Below are 26323 nucleotides of genomic sequence, written 5' to 3'. Positions count from 1 at the left end.
AAAACAAAACAAAAATAAAATAAAAACAGACTTCCCCCGAGCTCAGGGTCTAGCTTTTAGCTAAAAACCAGGCAATGTCCCAGTAGAAACATTCAAACAGACCTACTAAGGCAGATCGGAGTGGAACTTAAATCGGAATAGTGAATATAGCTTTAGAAGGATACGGCTCCTTTGAAGCGGACAAACGGTAGTAGATGGGAATGAGGACATCCTCTTCATCTGTCATGTCCACATGAGCTCGTTGTCCGTTCATTTACATATTTTTCCATTTATACAGATTGCATGCACAGTAGAAATTCATAAACGCAAGCATGTTACTAGGCAAATTTCCTGACAAAGGCCAACAGTACATAAATAGCAATTTCCTGTGTTTGTCACGTGGAGTGCACATTTCAAAATTCCATGATCCCCATTCATCAGAATAATTAATACACGGCAAGCCACAGCTAGCTCTTTTAACATTTTGGGAAGCACATTCCTTCCCTTTATCGCGGGGGGGGGGGGGGCAATGACGGTTTAAGATTCCTTCTTTTTTACCCTGTAAGGGTATTTCTGATAGATAAAAATGCTGCTGACCACAAGCGGCAAGGCCAAAAGACAGTATGATGAAGGTGGTTTGCCATCGAAAATAAATTGGAGCAGGGCTGTTACCAGCAGTGCGGAAACAATCACAAACCCCTACACATGTACAAAAGATGAAAAGAAATCAGACGTGCAACAGTTGCAACAAAAAACAGAGACTTGCAGTCACCGGTAGACCTGTTCATGGGCCGGGCTTGAGCTTAGCTTTTGCCAAATTTTGAATGAGCCCGGCCCAAAGCCTGAGCCAGAAGCCCGGTCTGTAAGAAGGTGTACTCACAGGAGAATGTGCAACTTCTTTTATGAGGGTGAATCAAGTCAGGATGGAGAAAATTGTAATATCTCTGGCTAAGGTCAATAAAGGTTGTTTTTCAGATCCAAAACAGTCTGATCCACTAAACACTTCCTCTACGCTTGGACCATTTTGCATTTTTGCTGCAAATTTTTGGGTTTCTGAAGAGGATGTGAATGATTGAAGGTTTAAAAATGCAGGGCTAGAAGATGGCCACTTAGCTCAGCTGGAAAAATAAGTGGATGTCATGCAGTTTCCACTGCCCACTGACCTGGGACTAAATCCTGCTTTCACACCTCCCTTAAATAAAGGGGGAAAACAAAAAACAAAAAACTCTGGGTGGAACCCATTAGATGGTTTTCATGATTGCCTGCACTTATGCTAGTATTTACCCTCTTCACACCCAAAGAATCTAATTTACAGGTCACCACTTGCCTTTCGGACACCACCAGCGCGGGCAGTAACAAGTCCAACTAGTATTCCACCAACAGCATTGAAAATGATTGGTATCTGACAAAAGGCGAAAAAACAGCTTGTCCACATCAGTGGGAAAACACTTTAATACTAATAAGTATATGGCAGTTACAAATTGTTGAATAACATACCAATTTTCATCTTCTGGTGATTTACTAATTTTATAAATACCTTGCATTTGATTTTACAAGAAGTGACAGGTACAACTTTATTGGAAAAGAAAGGACTTGTGTAAGGAATATTATATAAATGCTCTTGGGGTCATTATCTCATACAAATCTAAAAAGCTCATGAAACATACTTGTGGATTTCAAAACCTGAAAATATCAACTACAATTTTTGTTTCATTGCAAAAAAAGGGTGGAAAATTTTTCAGTTATATTTTTGTTCCCTTTTGGTAAATTACTTGTTCTCTGCCCCTCTAGCATGAAACAAATACAGCCAAAAAGGAGACTTATCTTGACTGTAAAAGTTTTCTAGTTTGCCACACATGATCAAATAATACTATGTCAAGTTGTTATCTCCTGGTTATGTACAGAAAATAACACTGTAAAGCCATCATAAATTTGATGAGTCATGCGATCAGCTGTCTGTGGTGGTTGTATTGTTCCTTGCTGGTTCTAATCAGACAACAATCACAAGCACACCTTATTAGGAAGAGGAAACGCTTATGACCTCATGTTTAGCTGAAACACTGATCAACATGCATAATATAATGGAAAAGAAAAGTACAAATTAGGCATAACAGGGTTGAGTACAAAGACAGTCCAGCAGACAAGAAAAACAGATAATAGGGACCCATTATTTTCTCTGTTAATAATCTGCCTATCAAATACCACCCTTATGGTCAATGCACAGTAACTTTTTTTTGAAGATAAAATAAAATTCAGTAAAAATAAAAAAGGAGAGATTACAATCATAAAAGAATCCATGCTTTCATTTAAATATTAGTCTTTAATTTTTTTGATAGGTAAATAAAAGTCCTTTGATTAGAAAACAAGATAATTTACCAGTGTTAATGCAGTCCAACCATAAAAGAATCCATGCTTTCTGATGGCTTCTCCATCTGGTGATTTGTAGGTACTTGCCAACAAGCACAAGCTTCCAACTATTGACATTTCCACAGTCATTAAATAGGAGGTATGTTTCTTCACCTGCAGTAAGAGGAAAACAGAAGTGGATACAACAGAAAAGGCCAAGAAAATGGTTTCCTGGCATGAGAAGTAAATAAATATCTACAAACCTGAGAAGCCCATTGACAGAGAGCGGATGCCAGGCCTGAGAGAACAGAAGCAACCAAAACAGGAACAATTCCATGAAACAAAATTTGATCAGGGTTACTACCACTAGATCCTCTGCCAGAGCCCTCACCAATGCTTAAGAGAACAGCAGCAATTATCAATAAGACAAGGGCCCCAATTTGTTGAATTGTTTGCTTTTGCCTGCAGATTGAACCCAGAAAAATACATGCAAGGGATTGTCAGAGAACTTGGTAATTCTCCGAACCAACCTGCCATCATAACCAGTTAAAAGACGCTGCATCAGGAAATATATGACACCTAGCCAAATATCATAACCATCAATTTTTTTGTGACCATTTTTGGAAAGGAAATCCAGAACTTCTCTCACGTATTTAATTGGATAGAATCTAATATGAAATAGGACCTTAATGTTGTTTCAAAAAACTCCACAATAGAAGTTGGTCTTCAAAGAAATGGTTTTACTGCTCAAAAGGAGAAATGTTTCTATTTCAGCTCTAACACTTTCTGAGTTTCCATTCCAAATAAGAATTCCTATCATAGGAACAATATACAAATGGTCACAAGTTGATGTTTGCTAGAATGCAATTTAAGTTTTCCTCATTTTGACAGTTTCTGGAATCAAAAGCAGCAACTTGTATTACTTTTGAATAAAACAATGAACAAAAATTGCTAATTTTCAACATGTAGATGATCAAAAAAGGTAAATCTTAAACTTTTTTTGCCATTGTTGTTGTAGGAATGTGCATTTTGCCCCCTAAAGGGTGGGGTGTTATACCCTAGAAGACCTAGTCAGAGGGTTAGTGGGGTTAGTGTGGCAGGGTGCATGCGGGGGCCACTGGAATAAACATAGAGAGCCTGTCATTCCATGGATTTGAATCCAAGCCTCCTCAAAGTGAGGACTTCTAAGTGACCAACTCAACTCCAGCCTCCAGGATCATTGACAATCTTAAACTGATAAAAAGGTAAATCTTAACTGACAGCATTTCCAATACATTGACTTTATTTTCTTATATATGATGCTCGAATCATTTCTAGATCTCCCATTTTAGGTTTTCATCTGCAAGGCACCAAATGAACTGTTCAATCTAGTATGTCAGAATATGAATATGTATAGTGCAATGATGAAGCTACTAAATGATTCAATCTGTCCCCTATTGGTCAAATAACCACATGATAATCCTCTTCAACTACCATACTTCCACCCTAGCTTTTTTCCAAATTATTACTTTGGTTATCTTTTATCTGAATTTCCATTTTTTTTAGCTCCTCCAGTTCTTTTACGTCTTATGTTATATTAGTGATATTAAATGATATCATAGTTTCTCCTATATATGCACAATACATACTAACAAAAATAAACTATTATATGCCTGCAGTCACGTCATCCCAATATTGTTTCTTTCTTTTGTTCATGATCTTCTACACCATGGGACCCAACCCAAGGACATCCCTCAAACTACTTCAACCTATAAAAGTTTGGTATTAGAGCCAATAATGGAGCCTGTACTATGACCGGCATTTTCCCAATTGGAAGGAGAGATAGGGGTTAGTGGAAACCAAGAAAAGATGATGAAGAAAGTATAATAGATGTTTGAATCTCTTTCAACAAGGTTTGACTGTTTAGAGGCATCAAGGGGAAAGGCAGTTGGGGAATCCTCTTGATCTCCACATCGATATGTCATTAACAAGGCCAAAAGTTATAGGATCTCTCCGACAACATATTCATGGAGCCTTAAACTTGAGCTTCCCCAATTTAATGGCTCAAAGGACCCCACCAGCTACCTTTGTCAAGCAAAGCACATCTTTCAGTGGCAGAGTGTACCCGATTCTAACAAAGTCACCTCTTCAATTCACTTGGAGGGGTAACTGCACAACTTTGGTTTCAACGACTCAAGCAAGAAATTGGAAACATTTCATGGGACGACTTCAGACGAGCTCCATGAGTGATACGAACCACCTAGTTTTAGGACCTTTTTAGTAACCTTACAAAGTATTGGGGATCGTCACGGAATATCAAATATAGTTTGAGCTTTTCCTCCCTCGAACTGGATGATTTGTAGTAGCTCAGTAGATTAGGTACTTCATCAATGAATTTAAGGATTATATCCAAACTAACATTCTAGCCAACCATCCCACTATCTTTGCTTGTTGCATTGGAAAGGCTTTACGTAGCTCAAAGTGTTTCAACAAGTCACCTTAGCCCACCTGACATGGGACCAGATCCTTAGTAGAACAACTCCATAGAGCAACCCCCAACTATTCCTGTGAGAAAAAAATGTGAATTAGAAGATAGACACAAGTGAGGGGTATGTTACAATTGTGACCAAAAAATTTAGCCCAAGGGTTCAACAATTTTGGTATTCAAAATTCAAGATGCCCACCAGACAAGTCTAAACTACTTTTTATAGCTACACAAACGGAGAAAAACTTGCAAATAGGTTGTTAGACAACCTAGAAGACTCACTCTTCTTATTGTTCTACTAACATAAAACAACAAAAAGGAAGTTTCATGCTTCATGCAACTATCTTGCCATTAACTTCTACTTTATTGGCCTACTAGGACTACTAGGATGATGTGGCTACAAGCATGTAACAATGCCTCCCGTAGAAGATTGCCCTTGTCCTTAAGGGCTAAAATCTGAATTCTCTTATGTGATTCCATCTTCATCCATCACTAAGTTGCCATCCTCTTCTTGCAAACAAGCTTCAATAAGAAAGAGATTCTTACACCTATGCCCCGGGCTAATATTTCTTTACAATTGTAACATAGCCCTTGCTTGCATGTCTTCTAATTCGATGGGTGACACTTTTTTGGAGGTTGCCTCTATGGAGTTGTTTTACTAAGGATCATCACATATCAAGTGGACTAAAGGTGACTTGATAAAACGCTTCAAACTTTATAAAGCCATGCAATAGCTTAAGGCAAAGTAGTGGAGTGGCGACAGTTGGCTAGAACGTCAGTTTAGATGGAGTTCGATAATCCACTGATGAAGTAGTTGATATACTAAGTTATTGTGACTCATCTAGCTAGAGAGAGGAGATGCTCAAACTGCATTTGATATTCTTTGACGATGTCCAATTGTTGGAGCTTTGTAAGGTCACTGAAAGTTTCCTGAAACTAGGTGGGTCCATACCTTAGGTGGAGCTCCCGTTTGAAGTCATCCCATGAAATGTTTCCAATTTATTGTTTAAGTAGTTGAAACCAAAGATGAGCATCACCCTCCAAGTGAACTGAAGTGGTGATGACTTTCTCCGAATTAGGTACACCCTACCCTACCATTGGAAGATGTGCTTTACTCAACAAAGCCAGTTGGTGGGGACCTTTGAGCCATCATACCAGGGAAACTCATGTTTAAGGCTCCATAAATGCATTGCGAGAGAGATTCCAAAACCGTTGGCTTGGTCAATGACAGATTGACAAGGAGAACAAGAGAACTCCCTAACTTCCTTCCCCTTGATGCTCCAATAGTCAAACCTAGCTGAAAGAGATTTAAACACATTTATGGTACTTTCTCCATCATATTTTCTTGGTTTACCACTAACGCCCCTACCTCTCCTTCTAACAAGGAAAAATACCAATCATAGTTGGGCTCCATTATTGGCTCTAATACCAAATTGTTACGAGCTGGAGTAGTTTGAGGGGCATCCTTGGGTTTGAGTACCATGGTGAAAAAAATTACAAACACAAATAGAGCATGTGCAAGAGGAAAGTAAGGAGAGTATAAGGGAGAAAAAATTGGAAAAGGAACTATGCCTCAATGAGAGGAGAATACCTCTTATTAAGTCTACCCTTGCAAATATTCCAGTGTACTATATGTCAAGTGTTTAGGATGCCACAAGGAATATTGAGGGATTGAGGAAATTTTAAAAAATCATAAGGGATTTTTTTTGGGAGCTAGGGGGAAAAAGAATGATCATTTGGTTAGATGGGCAAGGTGATCAAATTAAAGGAAGAAGGGGGATTAGGATTTAGGAATTGGTAATGTTAGGTTGAAGAATCAAGCTTTGCTCAACAAATGGCTATGGAGGTTTCCCAACGAAAATGACAAGTTATGGCACAAAGTTTTTGCAAGCATTCATGGTATGTCACATGCTAGATGTCTCCGTAAAACTACCTTGACTTCTCCATCGAGGGCCATCCATGATTTTTTTTCCTACCTTTCTAAATCATGTCAGGTATGACTTGGCTTCTGATCAGAAAATCAGATTTTGGGAGGATGTGCGGATCGGGGATATCCCTCTGGGTGAGAGATTCTCTTCTCTTTTTGATCTTTCCAGGTGGCCTATTTCTGATTTCCTAAGTCAGCATTCTTGTCCTTCAGGGTTGAATTGGAACTTTGGCTTTAACATGAACCTTAGAGAGTTTGAGCGTCCTAGTGTGTCCAAGTTGTTAGGCTTTCTAAATTCAGTGTTCTTGGGAGAAAGTGGATCGGATTCTAAGGTTTGGGGCCCTAATTCTGATGGGTTGTTTTCTTGTAAATCCTTTTTATACTCTTTGGTAGCCACCTCCTCTTCTCCTTCTTTTTTTTTTTTTTTTGATAAATGAATGAATTTTATTAATCACCAAAGATAAGGAGTACAAGCATCCTAGGGAGAGGCACGAGATGCAACCTCTCCAGGAAAGTTAGATACAGCTTTCCAGATTTACTAAAATAAGTTACAAACTAGCCTAAAAAAAGACCTTCCCTGGATACTCCTTGCTTGGTCAAGGAGTCAGCTACAGTATTTTCCAACCTGCTTACCTGTTTAACATCAACTCTCATATTGCTAGTTAGCCACTTCACTTTTTTGAGGAGGCCTCTATAGCCCCAAATAGCAGTATCCGGGTTTGACAGCCATCCTACTACCACTTAAGAATCTCCTTCAATTAAAAAGATGTTCCACCCCAAATTGGTTGGCAAGCTGGATCCCTTGAACAACAGCTAGCAACTAAGCTCTTGTGGAGTCTCCAACTCTCACCCGTACTAAGAACAAGGAAATAATGTTGTTGTCCTTATTCCTTAGCACACCCCCTACCCCCAAAGCACCAAGGTTACCTTGGCTGCTCCCATTCAATTTAATGACACCTTCTGGAGGAGATTCCCACTCTACCACCCTTCTATTCTTCCTAGTGGAGGTATTAGCCACTTCTAGCCAATTCCTCCAAAGATCATCGAATGAAAATTCAGCAAACAGGTCCAATGTTTTCAGCCAATGGATTACTCTAGTTAAGATACAATCCTTCACTTCAGAAAAACTTCTTTCCTTCTCTAGGAAAGTTCTAGTATTCCTTTCCTCCCAAACCATCCATAATATAGCTGCCCTGATAAATTGCCACATGACCTCTTTTCGTGCGCCACCCAAAAGTAGATGGATTAAACAGCATACTTACATCAGACGGCGGGTTCCACCTACATCCAAATAAACCAAAGCTCCAAAGCCATAAGGCTGCAGCAAAGGAGCAAGAAATCAGTAGATGGTGACAGTTCTCATTCGGGGCCTTACACATGAAGCACCAATTAGGGGAGAGGCAATGAAAAGGTCTCTTCTTTTGCAAGTTTTCCAAAGTGTTGATTTTCCCATAGAATAATTCCCAACAAAAAACAACAATTTTGGGGGGAATAGATCTTATCCAAACTTCTCTAACTGGAAACACCTGGGAGTTAGGGTTGGCAGTGAGGGATTTTAGAAAGGAAGCACAAGTAAAGGTCCCTTTTGGAAGAGGGGTCCAAACTCTTTGATCAGATTTGGTGGGGTCCAAACAAACTGACTCAAGTAACTAAAGCAACTCAGAAATACCAAACAATTCAGCATCCCTTAATCCCCTAAGAAAGCCAAAGTCCCGATTTAAAGACAAGGTAAGTACTGTACTAGGGAGAAACTTTGAAATAGGTTCATTTTTGTAAAGGGAGAGAGAATAGAGAGATGGAAAAAGATCCTTGAGGGGCTGGCTACCCACCCAAACATCCTCCCAGATACGAATAGAAGTACCAGAGCAAACTTCATACCTGATAAACCCGAGGAAGTGGTGGAGAATACCTTGTATCGTCTTCCAAGGTGTTTTGAGAGTAGCCCAACAAGGTATCCTGACATCCCAAGTCCCAACCATTCTCTGAGCAACCATGAATGCTTAACACCACCTCATGCCATAATCTCTCCCTCTCCAAAGGCCATCTCCATAGCAACTTCCCTAATAAAGCTTCATTCTTTTGAACTATGTTTCCTAACCCCCAAACCTCCTTCCCTTACTTTTATTGACTATCTCCCATCTGATTAGATGATCTTTCTTCACCTCTCCTGGTTCCCACAATAAATCCCTCATTACCTTTTCAAATTTCTTAGCCTCCCTTGGGAGAATCCTAAAGGCTGAAAGGAAGTATGTTGGAAGGATGGCAAGTGTTGCCCTGTTCAAAGTCACTCTACCCCCTATAGAGATGTAATTCTTTTTCCAAGCCACCAAATATTTCCCAAATTTCTCCACAATAGGGGACCAGAAGCTACTCTCATTAGGGTTGCACCTAAGGGAAGCCCTAAGTAGGTCAAAGGCCAAGAAGAGGTAGCATAACCTAAGCGAGCTGCAATGGACTCTACCTCTCCATCCTCCAAATTTATTCCAACAACACATCTTTTTTCAAGGTTTATCCTCAAATTGGAGGCATTCTCAAAGACCCTTATTAGATTCCTAAGGTTGTCCACCTTTCTAAAATCACTCCCTTCACCAAAAATAATGATATCATATGCAAACTGAAGGTGGGTCATTGGAACACTTCTACCTAATCTCCAACCCCTAATTAGCTCATGCTCATCTACTTTTGATATCAATCTACTAAACACATCAAAAACAAGTGTGAAGAGGAAGGGAGAGAGTGGGTCACCTTGTCTTAGGCCTCTCCTGGCTGGGAAGAAGTCCTTGACCACCCCATTCACTAAGATTGAGTAATGACATGAAGTTAGGCAAACACTTATCCAATTACACCATTTGTCCCCAAATCCTCATCTTATTAACACCTCCAATAAAAAACTCCAGTCCACTAGATCATAAGCCTTTTCTAAATCCAATTTGCACACAAATCCTTGACTACTTGATCTCCTCATTTCCTCTACACTTTCATTTGCTATGAGGATCTAATCTACAATTTGTTTGTCTTGTACAAAAGCACCTTGTGCTTGACTAATGAGAATAGGTAGAACTGCTTTGATCCTCCTAGAGAGTACTTTTGCCAATATCTTGTAGATGCTAGTCACCAAACTAATCGGCCTAAAATCCTTGGGATGTTTAGCACTAATCTTTTTTGGGAACAAGAGCTAGGAATGTAGCATTTACTCCAGGACTCACCATATGCTTGTCCTCAAACTCTCTAATAACCCCTATTAAATTCTCTTTGAGTATATCCCAGTATTCTTGGTAAAATGCCATTGTAAAACCATCTGGTCCCGGAGCCTTATCTCTATCGATAGAGAAGACAACCTGTCTTATCTCCTCTTCCTCAATAGTTCTTACTAACCATCCCCTGTCATTCTCATTCAAAGTTAGCCAATCCACACCCTCCACTCCCTCCCGAATCTCCAAAGGTCTTTGAAAGATTGATTTGAAGTGATCCACAAAGCAACTAGCAATCTCCTCTTGAGAGGTGATGTCAACTCCATTGACCTCGAGATTTATTATCAAATTTTTCCTTCTTCTCCCATTGGCCATAGCATGAAAAAATTTGGTGTTCCCATCCCCTTCCTTGATCCACTTATGCCTTGATTTTTGTCTCCATGAAATATCCTCCCTCAACAAGACCTCTTCTAATTCCTTTTTCAGTTTCCATCTCACTTCTTGGTCCTACCCACTCATCAATCTTTGGAACTCTTTTGCATCTAGACTCTTAATCTGAGTCAATAAGGTAGCTTTTGTTTCCTCCACTCTTCCAAATTGATCCCTATTCCACTCTTTTATTTTGGATCTCAAGGAAATTTGGTACTCTCCCATTCCCCCTAAAATCAATGCTTTTTGCTGGGAAGTGTTTCATGGTTGTATTAATACCTATGATCTATTTCAAAGAAATGACCAAATTGGTGTTTGTCCCCCAACTAGTCTATCTTGTGTAAGTTGAATGGTGAGACTGCACTTTACCTTCTAATGGCATACCCTTTTGTTAGCTTTATTTGGAATTGGTTCACTTCCCTCTTTGGTTGCAGGTGATCTTCTCCTGACAAGTTGGATGGTTTGTTAAGCCCTACTTGCATGAGTTGCACTAAAAGGAGGGGTAGGATCTTGTGGAGGTTTACTAGAGCAACACTATTGAGGACTATTTGGAAGGAAAGAAATGCAAAAATATTTAAAGAAAGAGAAAAAAGCAAAGAAGCCTTGGTCGAAACAATAACTTTGTAGGTGCTTGGCATCGATGTCGTTGCTTCAAAGATGTTTTTTGATAAAACGATGATGTATGCATGAGGGTCTGTTGCACTGTTTTCTCAGAAAACAGCTCCTTTTTTTGTTTGGCATCAATGCTGCCACATAGACTATTTTCTGGGAAAACAACACTAGTTTTGTTTGGTACCAGTGTTGTAGAACCATTTTCAGCATTGATCTAAATTATCCAACATCCAAGATTATGCCACATCATTGCACCGCTGGCAGCTACAGGTTGTTTTCTAAGAAAACATTGAATTTGGCATTTCTTCAAACCGCACTTTCCAAATTTCCAAGCGGGGCTTTGAGAAGTGTTTTTTTTTTCTGGAAAAAACGATACCAAATAAGAGGTTGTTTTCCGAAGCACCGCTTTTTCTGATGTGGTGCCTACATGGCACCGTTTTCTCAGAAAGCGGCATCGATGCCAAACACTGCCTTTGAGAGTTGCACACTGAGCAAAAAAACATGAAGTTGTTTTCAGATTTTAAGGTTGAAGATTTTTTCAGGGTTTAGGGTGTTATCGTTGCCTCTTCATCTACAAGACAAAAATCTGTTGAGACATGGTCTCCCCCAATAGATGACTGGAATAAGTTGAACTTTGATGGGAGTTGTGTGGGTAATCCGGGCCTCAAGCATAGGGGGCCATTAGAGATAAATATGGAAACATTGTTGCTCTATACTCCAGTGGAACAAGGTGATGTGGCAAGGTCAGAGTTTCTGGCTGCAGTATATGGGGTTGAAAAGGCAAAGGAGTTGGGTATTAATAGACTGATCATTGAGGGAGACTCAAAAACTTTGATAAATGGTTACAGAAGGGAGAAGGGATGACATAGCAATTAAGGAATGAATTCAGGAGATTTAAACGGCGATCAAAGGACATGTCAATCAGAGTGAAATGGGTGAGGATAACTACCAACAACTTGGCAGATAGCTTAGCTAAGCAAGGGGTACAAAGAACACATCTGTTTTGGGCTCAATTGTTAATTTGATTTGAGTCAGCTTTCTAAAGTTGGGTTTCTTTCACAACTTCTTGTTGTAACCATGATTTTTTCTAATCAATGAAATATTTTCTATGTTGTTGGTCAAAAAAAGAATTCTTCAAAGAAAACGATTCTCAGTAATTTTGATATTCAAAATTTAAAATGTCTTTCATACAAGTCTAAACTACTATTATAGCTACACCGATAGAGAAAAACTTGCAAGTGTGTTGTTAGAGAAACCAAAAGACGCACTCATTCTCCTTATTTTTTCTACTCACATAAAACAACAAACAGGAAGCTTCATGCTTCGTGCAACTATCTTGCCATTAACTTCTACTTGATCCATTTGGGAGGAAAGGAATGGGAGAATTTTCAATGACAAATGTAGATCAAAAGAGGAAATAGTTGAAGATATAAAAATCAGAACAACACATTGGATAAAGACACTTCATCTATTCAAAGAATTTTTTTCAGTGAATGATATACTGAGGACATGGAATAAAGTGGCATCTTCTTCTAGGAGAAAGGAAAAGGTCGTTCTGGAGTGGTTGCCACTTGCCACCAGTGGCTAACAAAATAAACTTAAATTTTGATGGAAGCTCCATGGGAAGCATAGGAACAGCAGGTACTAGAGGAGTATTTAGAGACTGCACAGAGAAGGTTTTGGCTATGTTTTAAGGACCTTCTGGGAGATTCACTAAAAGCTGAGCTGATGGCATTACTACAAGGATTACAAACTGCCAAGCAATCAATTTTTCAGCAATTGGTAATAGAGGGAGATTCAAAGATGATCATTTCTTGGATCACGAGTAAGCAGCTTATGTCATGGATCTATAGGCATGAGTTTAGGGAACTAGAAAGCCTCAAGCATGAGCTGGATATGGAATATATCTTTCAAGTGGATTAGAAGGACAGCAAATAGGATGGCCAATACTTCAGCAAAGGGATATATAGACAACAACTGTTTCGGTCACAATTGTAATCTTGTAACTTTGTCGGGTCTGGATTGTTATTTAGGTGGATTTACCCTTTCATTGTATTAGCCAGTTTCATGATTTAATATAATTTTGAATTTATTGCTGATCAAAAAGAAAAAACTCCATTTTATTGACCTACTATGATGATGTGGCTGGCTAGCTAGCTGCAAGCACATAACAAATTGATTGTTAAATAACATCACAAATTCTCTTATATACATGCAATACATACAAATAGACACAAGCACATCATAAATTCAGTATTAAAACACATATAACACAAGGCAACTACAAGTAACAAGTATTGATCAATACCTAATAATGGTACAATAAGCAATATCTTGGGGAAAAAAATAGATGCATCCATATACTTGACTTAAGAATGCTTCTACTATGTAAGTATCCATTATTGTGAGTATAGTGTATACAAGAAGGCAAATATACTTCCATTAAATACGTTACACTGACAAGATACCTCAATATGAGATATGTAAACAATGCTGTGAAAAATAACTTTGTCTGGTTGAGCATTGAGAATGTCAGAGAATCAAGGTTTTTGTAAGAAATCTGCAATAAACTATTCTGCAATGCATAAATAGCTGCTGGAAGGCCTGATGCAGTTAATGCACCAGTCAATGTCCATTTTTTGCATACTCTCTTTAGACTGCCTTCTTTTGCCAGGAGAATCAATGCACAAATAACCTATTAGAACAAAATGGAAAGAAATCATATATTTGGACATAAATGTGGGTTGTGATATACCAAGAAATTGATCTTGTAAAGTAACCACCTTTGCTATCTCACATGCAAGTACTGATGAAGTCACAATAACTTCACGCCTACAACAAGAATTAAACCAAGACTATATGTTAATAGGCACCACATAGAGTCATGAAACGGTTATTGCTGCATGAGAAATACAGATATAAATACGAACATTTTGTTTTACAAAGGACTGGTACATGAAGAAGGAGATGGCAAGAGATCCTATAGAGTACCATAATTTAGAAGGTTCAAGTTGTGAGATAACAAAGCTTAGTTACTTACCAACATTTGCTAGTGGGGAAAAAAAGACTTTGGGTGATATCTGGAAATTTGGAATATACAGTGTTACAGCTATGGTAGTTGAAAGTGAATTTGATAAAGCATCAGGGAGGGGTAACGTTACAAGGAGAAAAACGGCAAGAATGCCTTCAGAAGAAACATCCAAAAGTTAAAGCATCGAAGTCTAGTACAGAGGAACTTGTCCTTCTAATTACTAAAGATTTAACACGTAACTGATACTTCCTTGTTCTCCAAGTATGGTCCTGACTTTTTTGATGGATTCCTAGCATTGGTTACTTACTTTGACAGATCAAAATCCATTCTTGTAGACTTCCGAATATCTCAACCTTGAAGTTAGAGGCAAAAAAAAATTCCCAGTTTCTATAGAAAGTACTTAGTAGGCTGGCAACTTCAATATCAACTGAGGAATCGAAATGTGTATTTCAGTTTATCCAAAGAATCACAACACTCTTTGGAGGTAGAGATGAATTCTCTTCCTTCTTCTTTTTTTGACAAGTAAAAGATCCGATAATTAGGGAGCAAGGCGCTCTGTAAGAACAAATTTACATCAGGTCGGACTACTCAGGGCGCATATATTCATAATTCAAAACGAAGATAATTCCAACATCGCTGCACCAAAAATTACCAGTTATGGAAGAAAAATCACAAATATAGTTGCTTGAAAATCCTATCTAACAACACTTCGAAACACAAAATTTAAGTGCAGTTGACAGAATATGGAATCTAATAACGATCGGAAGATCAAACGTGCAGAATAACAAATCAAGAATAGAGGGAAATCACCTAGTGAAACGTTTTGAAATCAAAGGCTGCGCTCCATATTGCAAGGTAAGTAGAACCAGGTAGAGCCAAACCCTTCCGTTAACCCTCTCTGAAGTCGACGGGGGACCTTTATGTTTGGTCCCCGCCATTAACGGCAACCAGGAGAGAAGATCTTTTGGTCTTTCGGTCTTTCCCTTCTCCCCGCTATCCTCTGCTGCGAAAAGAGAGCCTGAAGAAACGCTAAGATGGTGTATTTACCATAGACTAATACCAGTGTACCACCGTAGATGCAAGGTCGGACCGGTATTTTTTTGGGTCATTTATTTCACATAAAATGACATATTTAACCCTAACAACTATTCAACCAAAGTATATATATAGAAAGATATAAATTAAAAGAAAATAAAAAACCCAAATGTCAACTTAAAATAATATAAAAATAAAATAAAACAGGGTAGGTTTTAATATTTAGATGAAATTACAGGGAGCATCTTGGTAAATGATCATTTTTCTTTTGGTAAATTATATACTATTGTGAATCGGATCTCCTGCAATTTGCACCTCCAATCATATTATTCTCGTTAGGGACCCAAATCTCTGAATTTTTAATTTAAAGTTTGTTTTTTTTTAATGCTTTGTTTAAAATAAAAGGAAAAAATAAAATGTAAATAATATTTCAAATTATTTTGATATATATGTATATATAATAATGTTACAACTAACATAAATAATAGGATACATTTAACATGATATATGCACATATATTTAATATAAATAATATTTAATATGTATATATAATTGGGGTTAGGGGTGTAAATGGATCAAATTTGAAGTGAATCATTCAATATTCCAATTCGATTTTGATTAGAGGTGTGATAATTTGAATTCGATTCAAAATTTGATGGATATTTAAAAATAAAATTTGAATTTGAATTTGATTGGAAAATCGAATATTTGGTTCTATTCGAATTCGATCAATACAATGCATTCTTAACTCAAAAAAAATGAAAGAAAAAACAAAATTACGTTACTGCTCTATGCAAAGATTTATTAAAAATTACCTATAAAAAAATGCAACATGTTCAAAAACTAAAGCAAAGCCCAAAAAACAATCATGTGGATTTGTTAATCTATTATACAGATACCAAATCCTTAAACATCATAATTCTTAAAACCCTCAAGCCTTTTCTTCTTCTCTTATGTTCTTATTTCAGTCATGGGCTCATAGTTGTACTTATCTCTTTCGCCTACAAAAAAAAAAATATATATATATATATATATATCCAAATGAAGTGTGGGTTTGTGCTATAAGATAAAGAAAATTTTTCTAAAGATTGCATACTAGATCACTAACATATTTCTATCTTCATGGCTGAGATATAAGATATGGAAGATTCTACAACTGTAAAAAAACTTGGTTGGAACTACAGTATTGCAAGAAGATGTTGCAACAACTTGCAGGAAGTTTGGTTGGAACTACAATGGGAAGAAGATGAACAATTCGGAAATAGGGGTAGGGAGAGAGGTGTTAGCTCACTAAACTCGAAGTTTAAAACAAAACAATAAAAACAAAAAAGATTTCTTTGTGAAAAGAGTAAAGAGAGATCTCGGATCAACAGACTATTTATTTATTTTTATATTATAAAAAGTAGTAAAATATGAGCGTTATTTTTCAAAGAATCATCATTATTTATGATATAGTACTTTTCATTACTTTTTTATTATATAATAATATTAAAAAATGATTTTATCGAAAATCATCTTAGTTCTTTCATATCACTATCACATATACACACACGAATCGGATATTTATCGAATTGAACCACCTCAACTCCGAATTCGATTCAATAATTTAAACGGTATACATAAGGTATTCGAATTCGATCATTTATTATAATCGAACTATTTTAATTTAATTCGATTAAGTTGAATCTCGAATTGAAAATCGGATTTTCAAATACTGTTGACACCCCTATTTGGGATTGGGGTAGGGAGGGGAATTCACTCCCCTCCCCATCCTCATTCCCAATTGAATATCCCTATTAATCCCCACCCTTATCCCGTCCCAGCCAAGGCAGGTGGTACCCAATAAGCATAGTAAACTAAAAAACGTAGCAAATAAAAATAAAGGGTAAAACATCCATGTATTTTCCTCTCCTTCTTTCCACTAAATATGAAGTATTGTCATGAACTTGAATATTCACCCCCCCCCCCTCTTGTCCAAAAGCTTGGTCTCTAGATTAGCCAATAAAAGTATATATGAATTACAAGCAAAGAGAATGCAACAAAAAATAACAACAATAATAGGGGTGGCAACAGGAGGTTTTGTAAATTGTAGACTCTCATCGTCACTCCAAACCTTCCAACTCACCTTATATTTCTACCATTTTATTATATAGGTTTATCCCTTTTTTTCCCCTTTCTTTTTATTGTTTATAGTGACACATGTCCTCCCGATGGTTTTAAATCAAGCAAAATGAAATAAGGCTGTGAAAAAGATTTCTTTGTGAAAAAAATAAAGAGAGATATCGGATCAACAGATTTTTTTATTATTATTATAAATAGTAGTAAAATATAAGTGTTATTTTTCAAAGAATCATCATTACTTATGATATAGTACTTTTCATATAATATAATAATATTAAAAAATGATTTTATCGAAAATCATCATAGTTCTTTCATATCACCACACACACACACGAATTGGATATTTATCAAATCGAACCAACTCAACTCTGAATTCGATTCAATAATTAAAATGGTATACACATAAGGTATTCAAATTCGATAATTTATTATAATCGAATTATTTGAATTCAATTCAACTAAATTGAATATCAAATTGAAAATCGGATTTTCGAATACTGTTGACACCCCTATTTGGGATTGGGGTAGGGAGGGGACTTCACTCCCCTTCCCATCCTCATTCCCGATTGAATATCTCTATTAATCCCCACCCTTGTCCCCATCCCAGCCAAGGCAAGTGGTACCCAATAGAGATAGGGAAAATTGCCATCCCTAGGCATATTAAACTAAAAAATGTAGCAAATAAAAATAAAAAGATAAAATATCCATGTGTTTTACTCTCCTTCATAGTCCCCGCCCCCCCCCCCCCCCTTGGTCCCTATATTAGCCAATAAAAATATAAATGAATTACAAGAATAGCGAATGCAGCCAAAAACAACAACAATAATAGGGATGGCAACAGGAGGTTTCGTAAATTATAGACCCTCCTCGTCACTCCAAACCTCCCATTTCACCTTCCTTAAATATGCAATATTTCTACCACTTTATTATATAGGTTTCTCCCTTTTTCCCCCTTTTTTTTATTGTTTATAGTTACACATGTCTTCCTAATGGTTTTAAATAAAGCAAAATGATTGTAAATGTTTCCCTACCTTTTCCTTTTCTTTCCTTTAAACCAAACATAGACTAAAGAAAAAAAAAAGAAGAAGAAGAACAACACCTTAATAATTGAATGAAAGAAATGATTATTGTTGGTGAAATGGAGTTTTCTTTCTGCACTTTTTCTTATGATGACAATTAAGGGAAAAAAAAAGACTGATCGTAAGAACAAATTTGGATTGACGTAAAACGAAGATAATGGAAGAGAACCAAGGAAACCTTTATTTTACTAAAAAGTGCTAATAGGAGTGGAAATGAAAATGGAATAGAGATCTAATGGTGAAATCAGTGAATGAGAGCATAAGTTATTTGACAGATAAATTTACTTAGGCCATGTTTGATTTGAAGGAAAAAGTAGGGAAAGGGAAATGTAAGGAAACCTTTACAAATCTTGTATAAGTTTCCTTACCTTTTCCTACATTTTCATTCAAACCAAACATAGCCTTAAGGAAAAAGAAAGGGTATGGAGAATGAATAAACTAAAAGAATATTGCCATTTATGTATGTAATTTGTTTAGCACGAAATTCAATGCAATGGCAGATAAGGTATTACGAAATAATAAGAGAATTAAGATAAATAATTATGCATTAATTAAATATGATGGGAAGGAAAAGCTCGAGCCTCAGTCCACATGCGACATTCATAATTCACCAAATTCCCAAGGGTACTAGCATGACATGGTCAGGAAAGCTCGAAATAGCAACATTGTTGTGAAGATCTGAATCACTAACAAGTAAAAATGGTTATTGATACAAATTTGCATACGAATCTGGTTATTAATTGAAGCTAACTTATAGTTCTAGCTACGAACCAATACAATAGTCTCAGCTTTGCAAGTGAAAGAGTTATAGGAATATCTTTTGAGTTATAGGAAGACGCAATCATAAATGTAACGAAGCCGGCAAGAATAACAAAATGCTTTCAAAGTTTTTGTATAAGCAAGAGATTTCTAAGAACCAAAGAAGAGGAGAAGAAAGCTGCTTCTAAAATGTGAGTTGGATACTTAAGTTGCGAAATTCATGCATAACTCATGATGGCTGACGTGGCAATTTTTTTGTGTTTGGACACCTTGAACACGAGCTATTTTACAAAAGGGTAAAATTGATATTTGGAAAAGATTTATGCATCAGCTTAACATTTTCTGTCATGATCACTAAGGGAATGGCGATTTTTGTCAAATTCTTTAAAAGTTTAAGGGAGGTTTTTGTTAAAATGAAACTATAGGATATGTTTTTATAATTGTCATAAACTTTAGGGGAAGTTTTTGTATTTTATCCAAAAAATGATGGGGAATGAGAATTTTTATCACGAGAATCACTGTAGTCCTGTTTGGCACTATAGTCCTATTTGGCACAGTCTTAGGTTAACATGTTATTTGTCATATTTTCCATACATGTTAAGATAGATTACAAGATCCGGTACCCCAAAAAATAAAAAAAATAACAGACTATTGGACACAATGCAATGACTTAAACTAAAAAAGTCTTTAACTGCTACATTGTCGTCCTAACTACAACATCACCATTTCTAAGAAACAATCATTTTTTTGGGATCACTATATAACAAAATATAGAGAATTAAATAATTAATTTATCATTTAGTGGATGCATTTGTAATAGCCAATGCACCAACAATAAAATTTATTGGGATCAAGAATTCCATACATGTGAGTTGGTAGAGTGATGACAATGCTAGAGATGACCAGTGGAGAAAGAACTATTGGAAGGATTCTCAAATTGAGAAGAAAAGAAAAAAAAATGACGGAGAGAATCGTTGCAACTTGCAATAAGATGTTGTATGAAGAAGATGATATGGAAAAAACAAATCTGGTTGAAATATTCCGTGAGATTGAGTATAAGGAAGATGATGTTGACGGTGTTGGAGAGAGTTGTTTTAACTTGCAAGAATATGCAAGGCAAAATGTGAAGAGAACGAGGGTTTAGGTCAAAGATGTTTGCAATTACATGTACCCTTACTGTCACGTGTGGTTCTTGTTACACATGTTCGTTTTTTAAAGAAGAACATCACAAGAATGAACTCGACTAGAATTCTCATTCAAAGAATCTTTTTTTTTTTCACTCTAATGAATCAAGCTGATGGAGGGATTCTTTTTTATCCCATTCTTGAATGAGAAATGGGGGTTGGGCAAATCAAAAAGTGATTTTCACTCTCAATCTCCTTTTTCCAAATCTCACACACCATCAAACGTACCAAGTACCGATGATCAACCTCTCTCCCTCTATTAGTAAGATGACACACCCCTGTAGTTTAGGGTTTTGTTGGGTAAAATACAAAAACTTCCTCTAAAGTTTTTGGCAATTATAAAAATCTCCCTTATATTTTCATTTTAACAAATATCTCTCATGAACTTTTGAGAAACTCAACAAAAACCTCGAGTCTGTCTCGAATAGAAAACGTTAGATTGATGCACCATTTTTTTCCAAATACTTATTGTACCATTTTATAAATTATTTTATATACAAATTTATTGAAATAATCACATTTTAACTCAATAAAAACCTCTTTTAACAATCATTTTAGTAATTTTATATACAAAATTACTGAAATATATTTTTTTGTTGAGTTAAAATGGGATTATTTCAGTAATTTTGTATGTAAAATAATTTATAAAATGGTAGAATAGATATTTGGAAAAAAAATTAGTACATCAATCTAATGTTTTTCGTTTAGGATAGTAACGAAAGGGAGGTTTTTGTTATTTTTTTCAAAAGTTCAGAAGAGGTATTTATTAAAATAAAAGGTTTTTGTATTTTACCTTTTTTTTTTTTTTTGACAGGTCTGGTTTAAGGGTTTTCGGAATCTACCTAGCTCATGTATGTGACCATTAATTAGGTCCATTAAACTAAAGAATTGTTGTATCTTCGAGCAATGGAGCAAAAATAGGATGGGTAGTTTTGTAATTTTACCCAAAGCCGGGGGCATGCTTATCCGACAAGTTCCTTCGCTCCGTCTATATATTCGATAGAAAGGCTTCCTTCCGCGTGTAGGATTCTCCACCTCAAACCCTAACCTAAGAACCCTAATCGCTCGCTAGCTCAGAAACCAGAACAATGTCTCACTTTGGGAGATCTGGTCCTCCGGATATCAGAGACACCTATTCTCTTCTCGTTCTCAACATTACATTCCGTAAGGATCTCATCCTTCTTTCGATTATTGAATCCTTTTTTTTTTTTCAAGATAAATTCTGTATTTTTAATACATTGCTCGTTCTTTTTCTCCACAGGAACCACTGCAGATGATCTGTTTCCTCTTTTCGACAAATACGGAAAGGTTGTAGACATATTCATACCTAGAGACCGAAGGTATTGCGTCTTTTTTATTGAATGTTTTAGCTGAGGGTCAATTTTTTCCATCTCGTTTAAATGGGTTTTATGGAAGTTCGGTTTTTCCTCCCATCTTTGTGATGAAAATGTCTTTTTTTTATGCAATAGGACTGGAGATTCACGTGGCTTTGCGTTTGTTCGGTACAAGTATGCGGATGAGGCGCAGAAGGCGGTGGAAAAACTCGATGGTGATTGTTGCTCTTCCCATCTCCCATTATGTATAGTTGTTGTTTGATGAACTTTATATTCATTGATTAGTTGGCTGGTTCTTTTGTTGATTTTTTATGTTCTATATTTTTGCCTTAATGTTGTTAGGAAGGACGGTCGATGGTCGGGAAATCATGGTTCAATTTGCGAAATATGGTCCAAATGCCGAACCCATGTAAGTTATCATTTTTTTTTTGTATTTAATCTCTAATGTTCCATTCGAAGTGATGAGAGCGATTTATTGGTGGGGTGGTAGGGTAAGCGGTATCATACCTATTGCAACTTTCTTTCTTTTGGGAAGACTTTGTTCTCCCCTTACATAAATTTTCGATTGATGCGTTTGGTTTGGTCATAACCTGTTTTGTATGCAACGGCCACGTCCTGAACATGGTTATTTTTGTATTTGGAAGTTGGAAACATCTATGCTTCCGGCTTCATAATACAGGTTGATTGTTTACAAGTTTTTCCGGTATCATAGTCTAACCCTTGGAAGTTTTTAATAAATTCAACACATGCATCGTAATTTGGACAAATGGATTTTAATAAATAGAAAAATCTACGCTGCGGGAAAGACATCATACCAGAAGGACTTTTATCAACCGCCCCCGGTTAATTTGATACCCTCGATGAATTTGACAAGCAACCACCTGATTGGTTACGACTTTATCGATACCTGTTGTTGGTTACAAGTTAATCCAGTATGATAGTGAACCCCTTAATAAATATAGTTGCATTCTCTTTCTTTTGTGAGTCTGTCCTAGGTGGCCATTTTTTAATTCTCATGTATTTTACTGGTCATGTGTATGACCTTGTCTTAATGCCTGGTTTTAGATGGTTAATACCCCGCAGCATTATATGGTTTTCTATCCAGCAATTGTTTTTCTAAACGTTGATTTCTTTTTCTTTTTCCCAGTCATAAAGGAAGGATAATTGAAATATTTCCAAAGACAAGAGGCAGGTCAAGAAGCCGTAGCCCACGTCCAAGGTAAGATTTATTGTTCCACCAACATTCAACATTATGAGTATGTTGATAATAATTTTGGTCACTTTGGTTAATGCAACTTCTATTTGATGCACAATTTGTTGTATTTATGAATTCAACAGAGATCTGTTTGTTCTGTTAGGCTTTTGCCATGTGAATCATTCTGTCATCCATTCTGCTCTTCAAGTGCTACGCCTTCAAGCACAATTTATCTATTCCCATTATATGTTGTTCTACATGAATGGCTGTCTTGATTGTTAAATTTGTAGTTGGAGCATGTTATGGTTGGAAACATCATTCAGATGATTAACTTAACTCAAGCTAGTCATTGGCATTGCTTAGTGTAGCTTAGAATCTCAGTGCTTCCACTGTGTTCTGGGACTGATGATAATCATATTTAGGTACCGGGATGATTATCGAGATAGGGACTACAGAAGGAGAAGCCGTAGTAGAAGTAGGGGTCGTTATGATAGGGACAGGTATCGTGGGAAGGAGAGAGATTATCGCCGTCGAAGCAAGAGCCGTAGTGGAAGCCCAGATTATCACAGAGGGCGTGGCCGAGGTAGATATGATGATGAACATAGAAGCCGCAGCCGATCATTTGAAAGGTATTTTATTTGTTGTGTTCCTTGTCATTATCTTGTTTTCCTTTTCAGTTACTTTTACTAGTTTTTTTTGAGGATATCCCACTTCATGCTGTAGTGCTTCACCTGTTCGGCGTAGTCCAAGTCCTCGGAGGAGCCCAAGTCCACGCAGGACACCTTCCAGGGATGAAAGTACTGAGAGACGCAGCCGCGATGAACGATTCCCATCTCCTGGAAGTGTTTCTCCGCGAGGTCAACGTGTTGGTTCTCGAAGTCCATCACCACGAAACTCAGATGCTGAGGTAAGCCATTTTACTACTTTCATTGTTCTGAAAGTTCTAAATGTTATGTAAATGGTAAAGAAGGCTGTATTGAATAGAATTTGAAGGAATGATGTTTTTTTAGATTATATAGGATGGGAAATAAGCTGATAAGGGTTTTATATTGTTTTAACTAACCAAACAAGTTGATAGTATGTAACATAAAAGGCCTGTAAAAATTTGAAGGAAAAGATGATCCTTTCATGGGTCTTAACTATTGATCCAAGTTTCATTTGTCTTGATTAGTCATAAGATCATGAATTTAATTGTAATTGTAAAACTTTCTTTTTGGGTAGGGATTCAGTTATAAGATTTGAATTGTAATCTTATGTTGTAAATTGTGAAATGCAGTTAACTATTCCTCTTGGTTTCATTTTGAGTGGAACTAGTAAATAAATACTACTAATTTTAACATTTCCTTACGTTTTGCAGGAATAAACAGAGGGGCATTACATGTAATGAGTTGCTACTGGCTGAAGGCGTCTTGTGTGATCATATTTCTACAGCAGCAGATCTTTGTGGACTTTGCATGGTCTGATAAAAAGTACTGAATGCATCTTCTTGTTAACTATTTTCTATTGAACTTAATGCATCCTTCCATTCTGTGGGGTTGTTGAGTACTCTATGGACAGTGTAGTTTGTAAGCTGGAAAATCTCCAATACTTGCAATAGATTTTATACTGTTTATAAGTATCTTTGACTAGTATTTTAGTCATATTATGTGTGTGCCATAAATTGCATTTGTGGGTTCTGTTAATGCCTTGGTGGGAATTCTGACCTGTGATGAATCGTATACTGGGATTTTATAGTTATGATCGTGAAAAGAGTTTTTGTGGCTGATTGGCGGATGGTGATGTAGTAGCTGTTGATGCTCTTTATACTTCCTAGATGGATGATGTTCGTTTTGATGCCACCACCTAAAATTTTTAAGTAATTTACTCTGATGATCGCATGATAGGTAAGGTTTATATTTCATCTCTTATGATTCGTCTTGCATCCAAAAGGAATTTGACTTTTAACCTGACCGTGCTCTGGTCTTCAATGGCTGTAAAATTTGGGCCCTGAAGAAAATAATTGTAGCTGTGAGGCCTGAAAAAGATGGTCGGGACATGTGTCTTTACTTGTAGCTGATGCTGCCAGTGGGCTGGACCTGATGTTCAATTACACTGTTGCTGGTACTTAAGACGTGACTTAGTAATGCTGAGCTGACCCTTCCATCCTGACGAGGTTGAGACGGGGTAGAAGATATATGATTGCTTATTTTGTTGAGGGTGCTAGGCTTCCACTTAGGGTGATGACTTATGTTGCATCATGTACCAAGATATGATGGCACATTGAATCGTGGCTGTAGCTGTGAAGTGGTTGCAAGTATTCATTGCATCATTTACTGGGATGTGATAGCACATCAAGTTGTGGCTGTACCTGTGAGGTGGTAGCTGAGGTCCATGTAAGGTTGGCTGTTGCTGTCCTTAATAGTTGCTGGGGTCGGGTCGAATTTGGTGCAACTGATTTTGGTGCTGAGTGATGCTTGGTTTGGTTGCTGAGTTGAAGTCTGCTCCAATAGATCTGCTTCTGCTGTTATTCCTAAATCCATTTCATGCAGCAGATCGGTTGGAGCTTCCATTGTTATAAAATTGTTATTAATCTCAACCTTGTCAAACTATTGAACATGGTTCACAGAGACTGGCTGTTAGTGGCACATAATTAGCTCTGTGTTCTTACTACTGCAGGTTACTCTGTTCTAGCATTATTTATTATTTTTGTTGATGATATATGTCTATTGTTAATTTCACATTAGGTCCTCTTTAAGTGGAAGATCTGCACATTGTTCAGGTCTCAACCCATACGATAAACTTGCTCCTAATACTTTCATTCCGATCCCATTCTGCAAACGTCTATACTGAAGTTGCTGTCATGGTTACCCCTAACAGTAAAGATATCAGGTTATATAACTCTCTTTAGAGGTTTCACAGCACACGACTATATTACTATTAATCTCTTCGATGGCCATCCCAGTTACTGCTGTCATCTTTTTTCATGATAGATTTGAGGCATAGAAACCAAATTTTTCATTTTTTTGCTCTTCGATGCTTTATTTTGGCCAAAACCCTTCTTCCAGTCATGATTTTGGTGCTATGTTGGATTAAGGCTTGTGTGATGATGATGATGTGAATCTGGGTATAGGTGCTGTTTATGAGGGTTTTTTTATTCCATGTTGACTGTACTGTTATATGGATCTGCGTGTATTAAAGTTGCAAAATGGTGCAGTGATGACTAATAACTACTATTCTCTTTTGTGGATCTCTATCATTTAAAATTACAGCAATCCTCTCGTTGTCTATATCATTCTCTCCAAATTGCAAGATGTTACATGCATTGTGGCAATGTTTTGTGATGTCTGATGTCCTCTATGATGCTAATTTCTGTTTGTTGAAGTGCCTGCAATTATCTGTTGATTGAAACGTGCATGTTATGCGGTTAAATGTGGTTGAGATTGCTTAAATCATAATTGCACGGCCATCTGTTTTTCTTGGGTTTGTACAAACAGGAAGTGTAATCAGTCTAAATGTCTGCACATTTTTGGTCATGAGCAAAATTCCATTTTTTTGTATGCGAGGACAAGTTGATCTCATTTTTCTTTTCTGGTCAAAATTGTTGTAGGAAGTGTTTGAAATTATTTCAAATCAATTATCAGCTCATAGGGTATATGAG

General features: G+C 36.8%; 2 protein-coding genes across 3 annotated transcripts; one reads left to right on the top strand and one right to left on the bottom strand.

Moving 5' to 3' along the window:
- Window positions 1-296: 296 nt before the first annotated feature.
- LOC148850484 (Nucleotide-sugar transporter family protein) lies at window positions 297-15057 on the bottom strand. Its single transcript, XM_088943943.1, has 7 exons — window positions 14790-15057; window positions 13732-13780; window positions 13417-13643; window positions 2589-2787; window positions 2356-2499; window positions 1307-1381; window positions 297-678 (listed from the first exon to the last, which is right to left on the bottom strand). Exons 1-7 carry the CDS (start codon window positions 14915-14917, stop codon window positions 517-519), a joined length of 984 nt encoding a protein of 327 aa, XP_088800069.1. The 5' UTR covers window positions 14918-15057; the 3' UTR covers window positions 297-516.
- Window positions 15058-21047: 5990 nt separating this feature from the next.
- Window positions 21048-25383, top strand: LOC148850483 (uncharacterized). Of its 2 annotated transcripts, XR_016098983.1 has the most exons (10): window positions 21048-21321; window positions 21419-21497; window positions 21627-21706; window positions 21834-21900; window positions 22639-22710; window positions 23109-23315; window positions 23410-23593; window positions 24044-24155; window positions 24421-24569; window positions 24679-25383. XR_016098983.1 is itself a non-coding variant. In XM_088943543.1 (8 exons), the coding sequence occupies exons 1-8, from the start codon at window positions 21246-21248 to the stop codon at window positions 24047-24049; spliced, it is 771 nt and encodes a 256-aa protein (XP_088799669.1). In that variant the 5' UTR covers window positions 21048-21245; the 3' UTR covers window positions 24050-24326. The 2 variants fall into 2 exon arrangements, 1 of the variants encoding a protein (XP_088799669.1); XM_088943543.1 differs by lacking the exons at window positions 24421-24569; window positions 24679-25383 and having other exon boundaries at window positions 24044-24326.
- Window positions 25384-26323: the final 940 nt, after the last annotated feature.

Source organism: Nelumbo lutea, chromosome 5 (genome assembly GCF_056320005.1).
Source record: "Nelumbo lutea isolate HS-2025 chromosome 5, American lotus-T2T, whole genome shotgun sequence".
Taxonomy (NCBI): Eukaryota; Viridiplantae; Streptophyta; class Magnoliopsida; order Proteales; family Nelumbonaceae; genus Nelumbo; species Nelumbo lutea.
Note: the sequence above shows the minus strand (reverse complement) of the source record. Positions and strands in the feature narration are given on the sequence as shown.

Excerpts from the sequence above, each read along its gene's own strand:
- LOC148850483 (XM_088943543.1), top strand. The coding sequence starts at position 21,246 with ATGTCTCACTTTGGGAGATCTGGTCCTCCGGATATCAGAGACACCTAT. Across the intron at positions 21,498-21,626 it reads TTCATACCTAGAGACCGAAG|GACTGGAGATTCACGTGGCT; the intron begins GTATTGCGTCTT and ends TTTATGCAATAG. Across the intron at positions 22,711-23,108 it reads AGCCGTAGCCCACGTCCAAG|GTACCGGGATGATTATCGAG; the intron begins GTAAGATTTATT and ends AATCATATTTAG.
- LOC148850484 (XM_088943943.1), bottom strand. The coding sequence starts at position 14,917 with ATGGCGGGGACCAAACATAAAGGTCCCCCGTCGACTTCAGAGAGGGTT. Across the intron at positions 13,781-14,789 it reads ATTTCAAAACGTTTCACTAG|GCGTGAAGTTATTGTGACTT; the intron begins GTGATTTCCCTC and ends TTCTTGTTGTAG. Across the intron at positions 2,788-13,416 it reads TTTACATATCTCATATTGAG|GCAAAAGCAAACAATTCAAC; the intron begins GTATCTTGTCAG and ends TTCAATCTGCAG.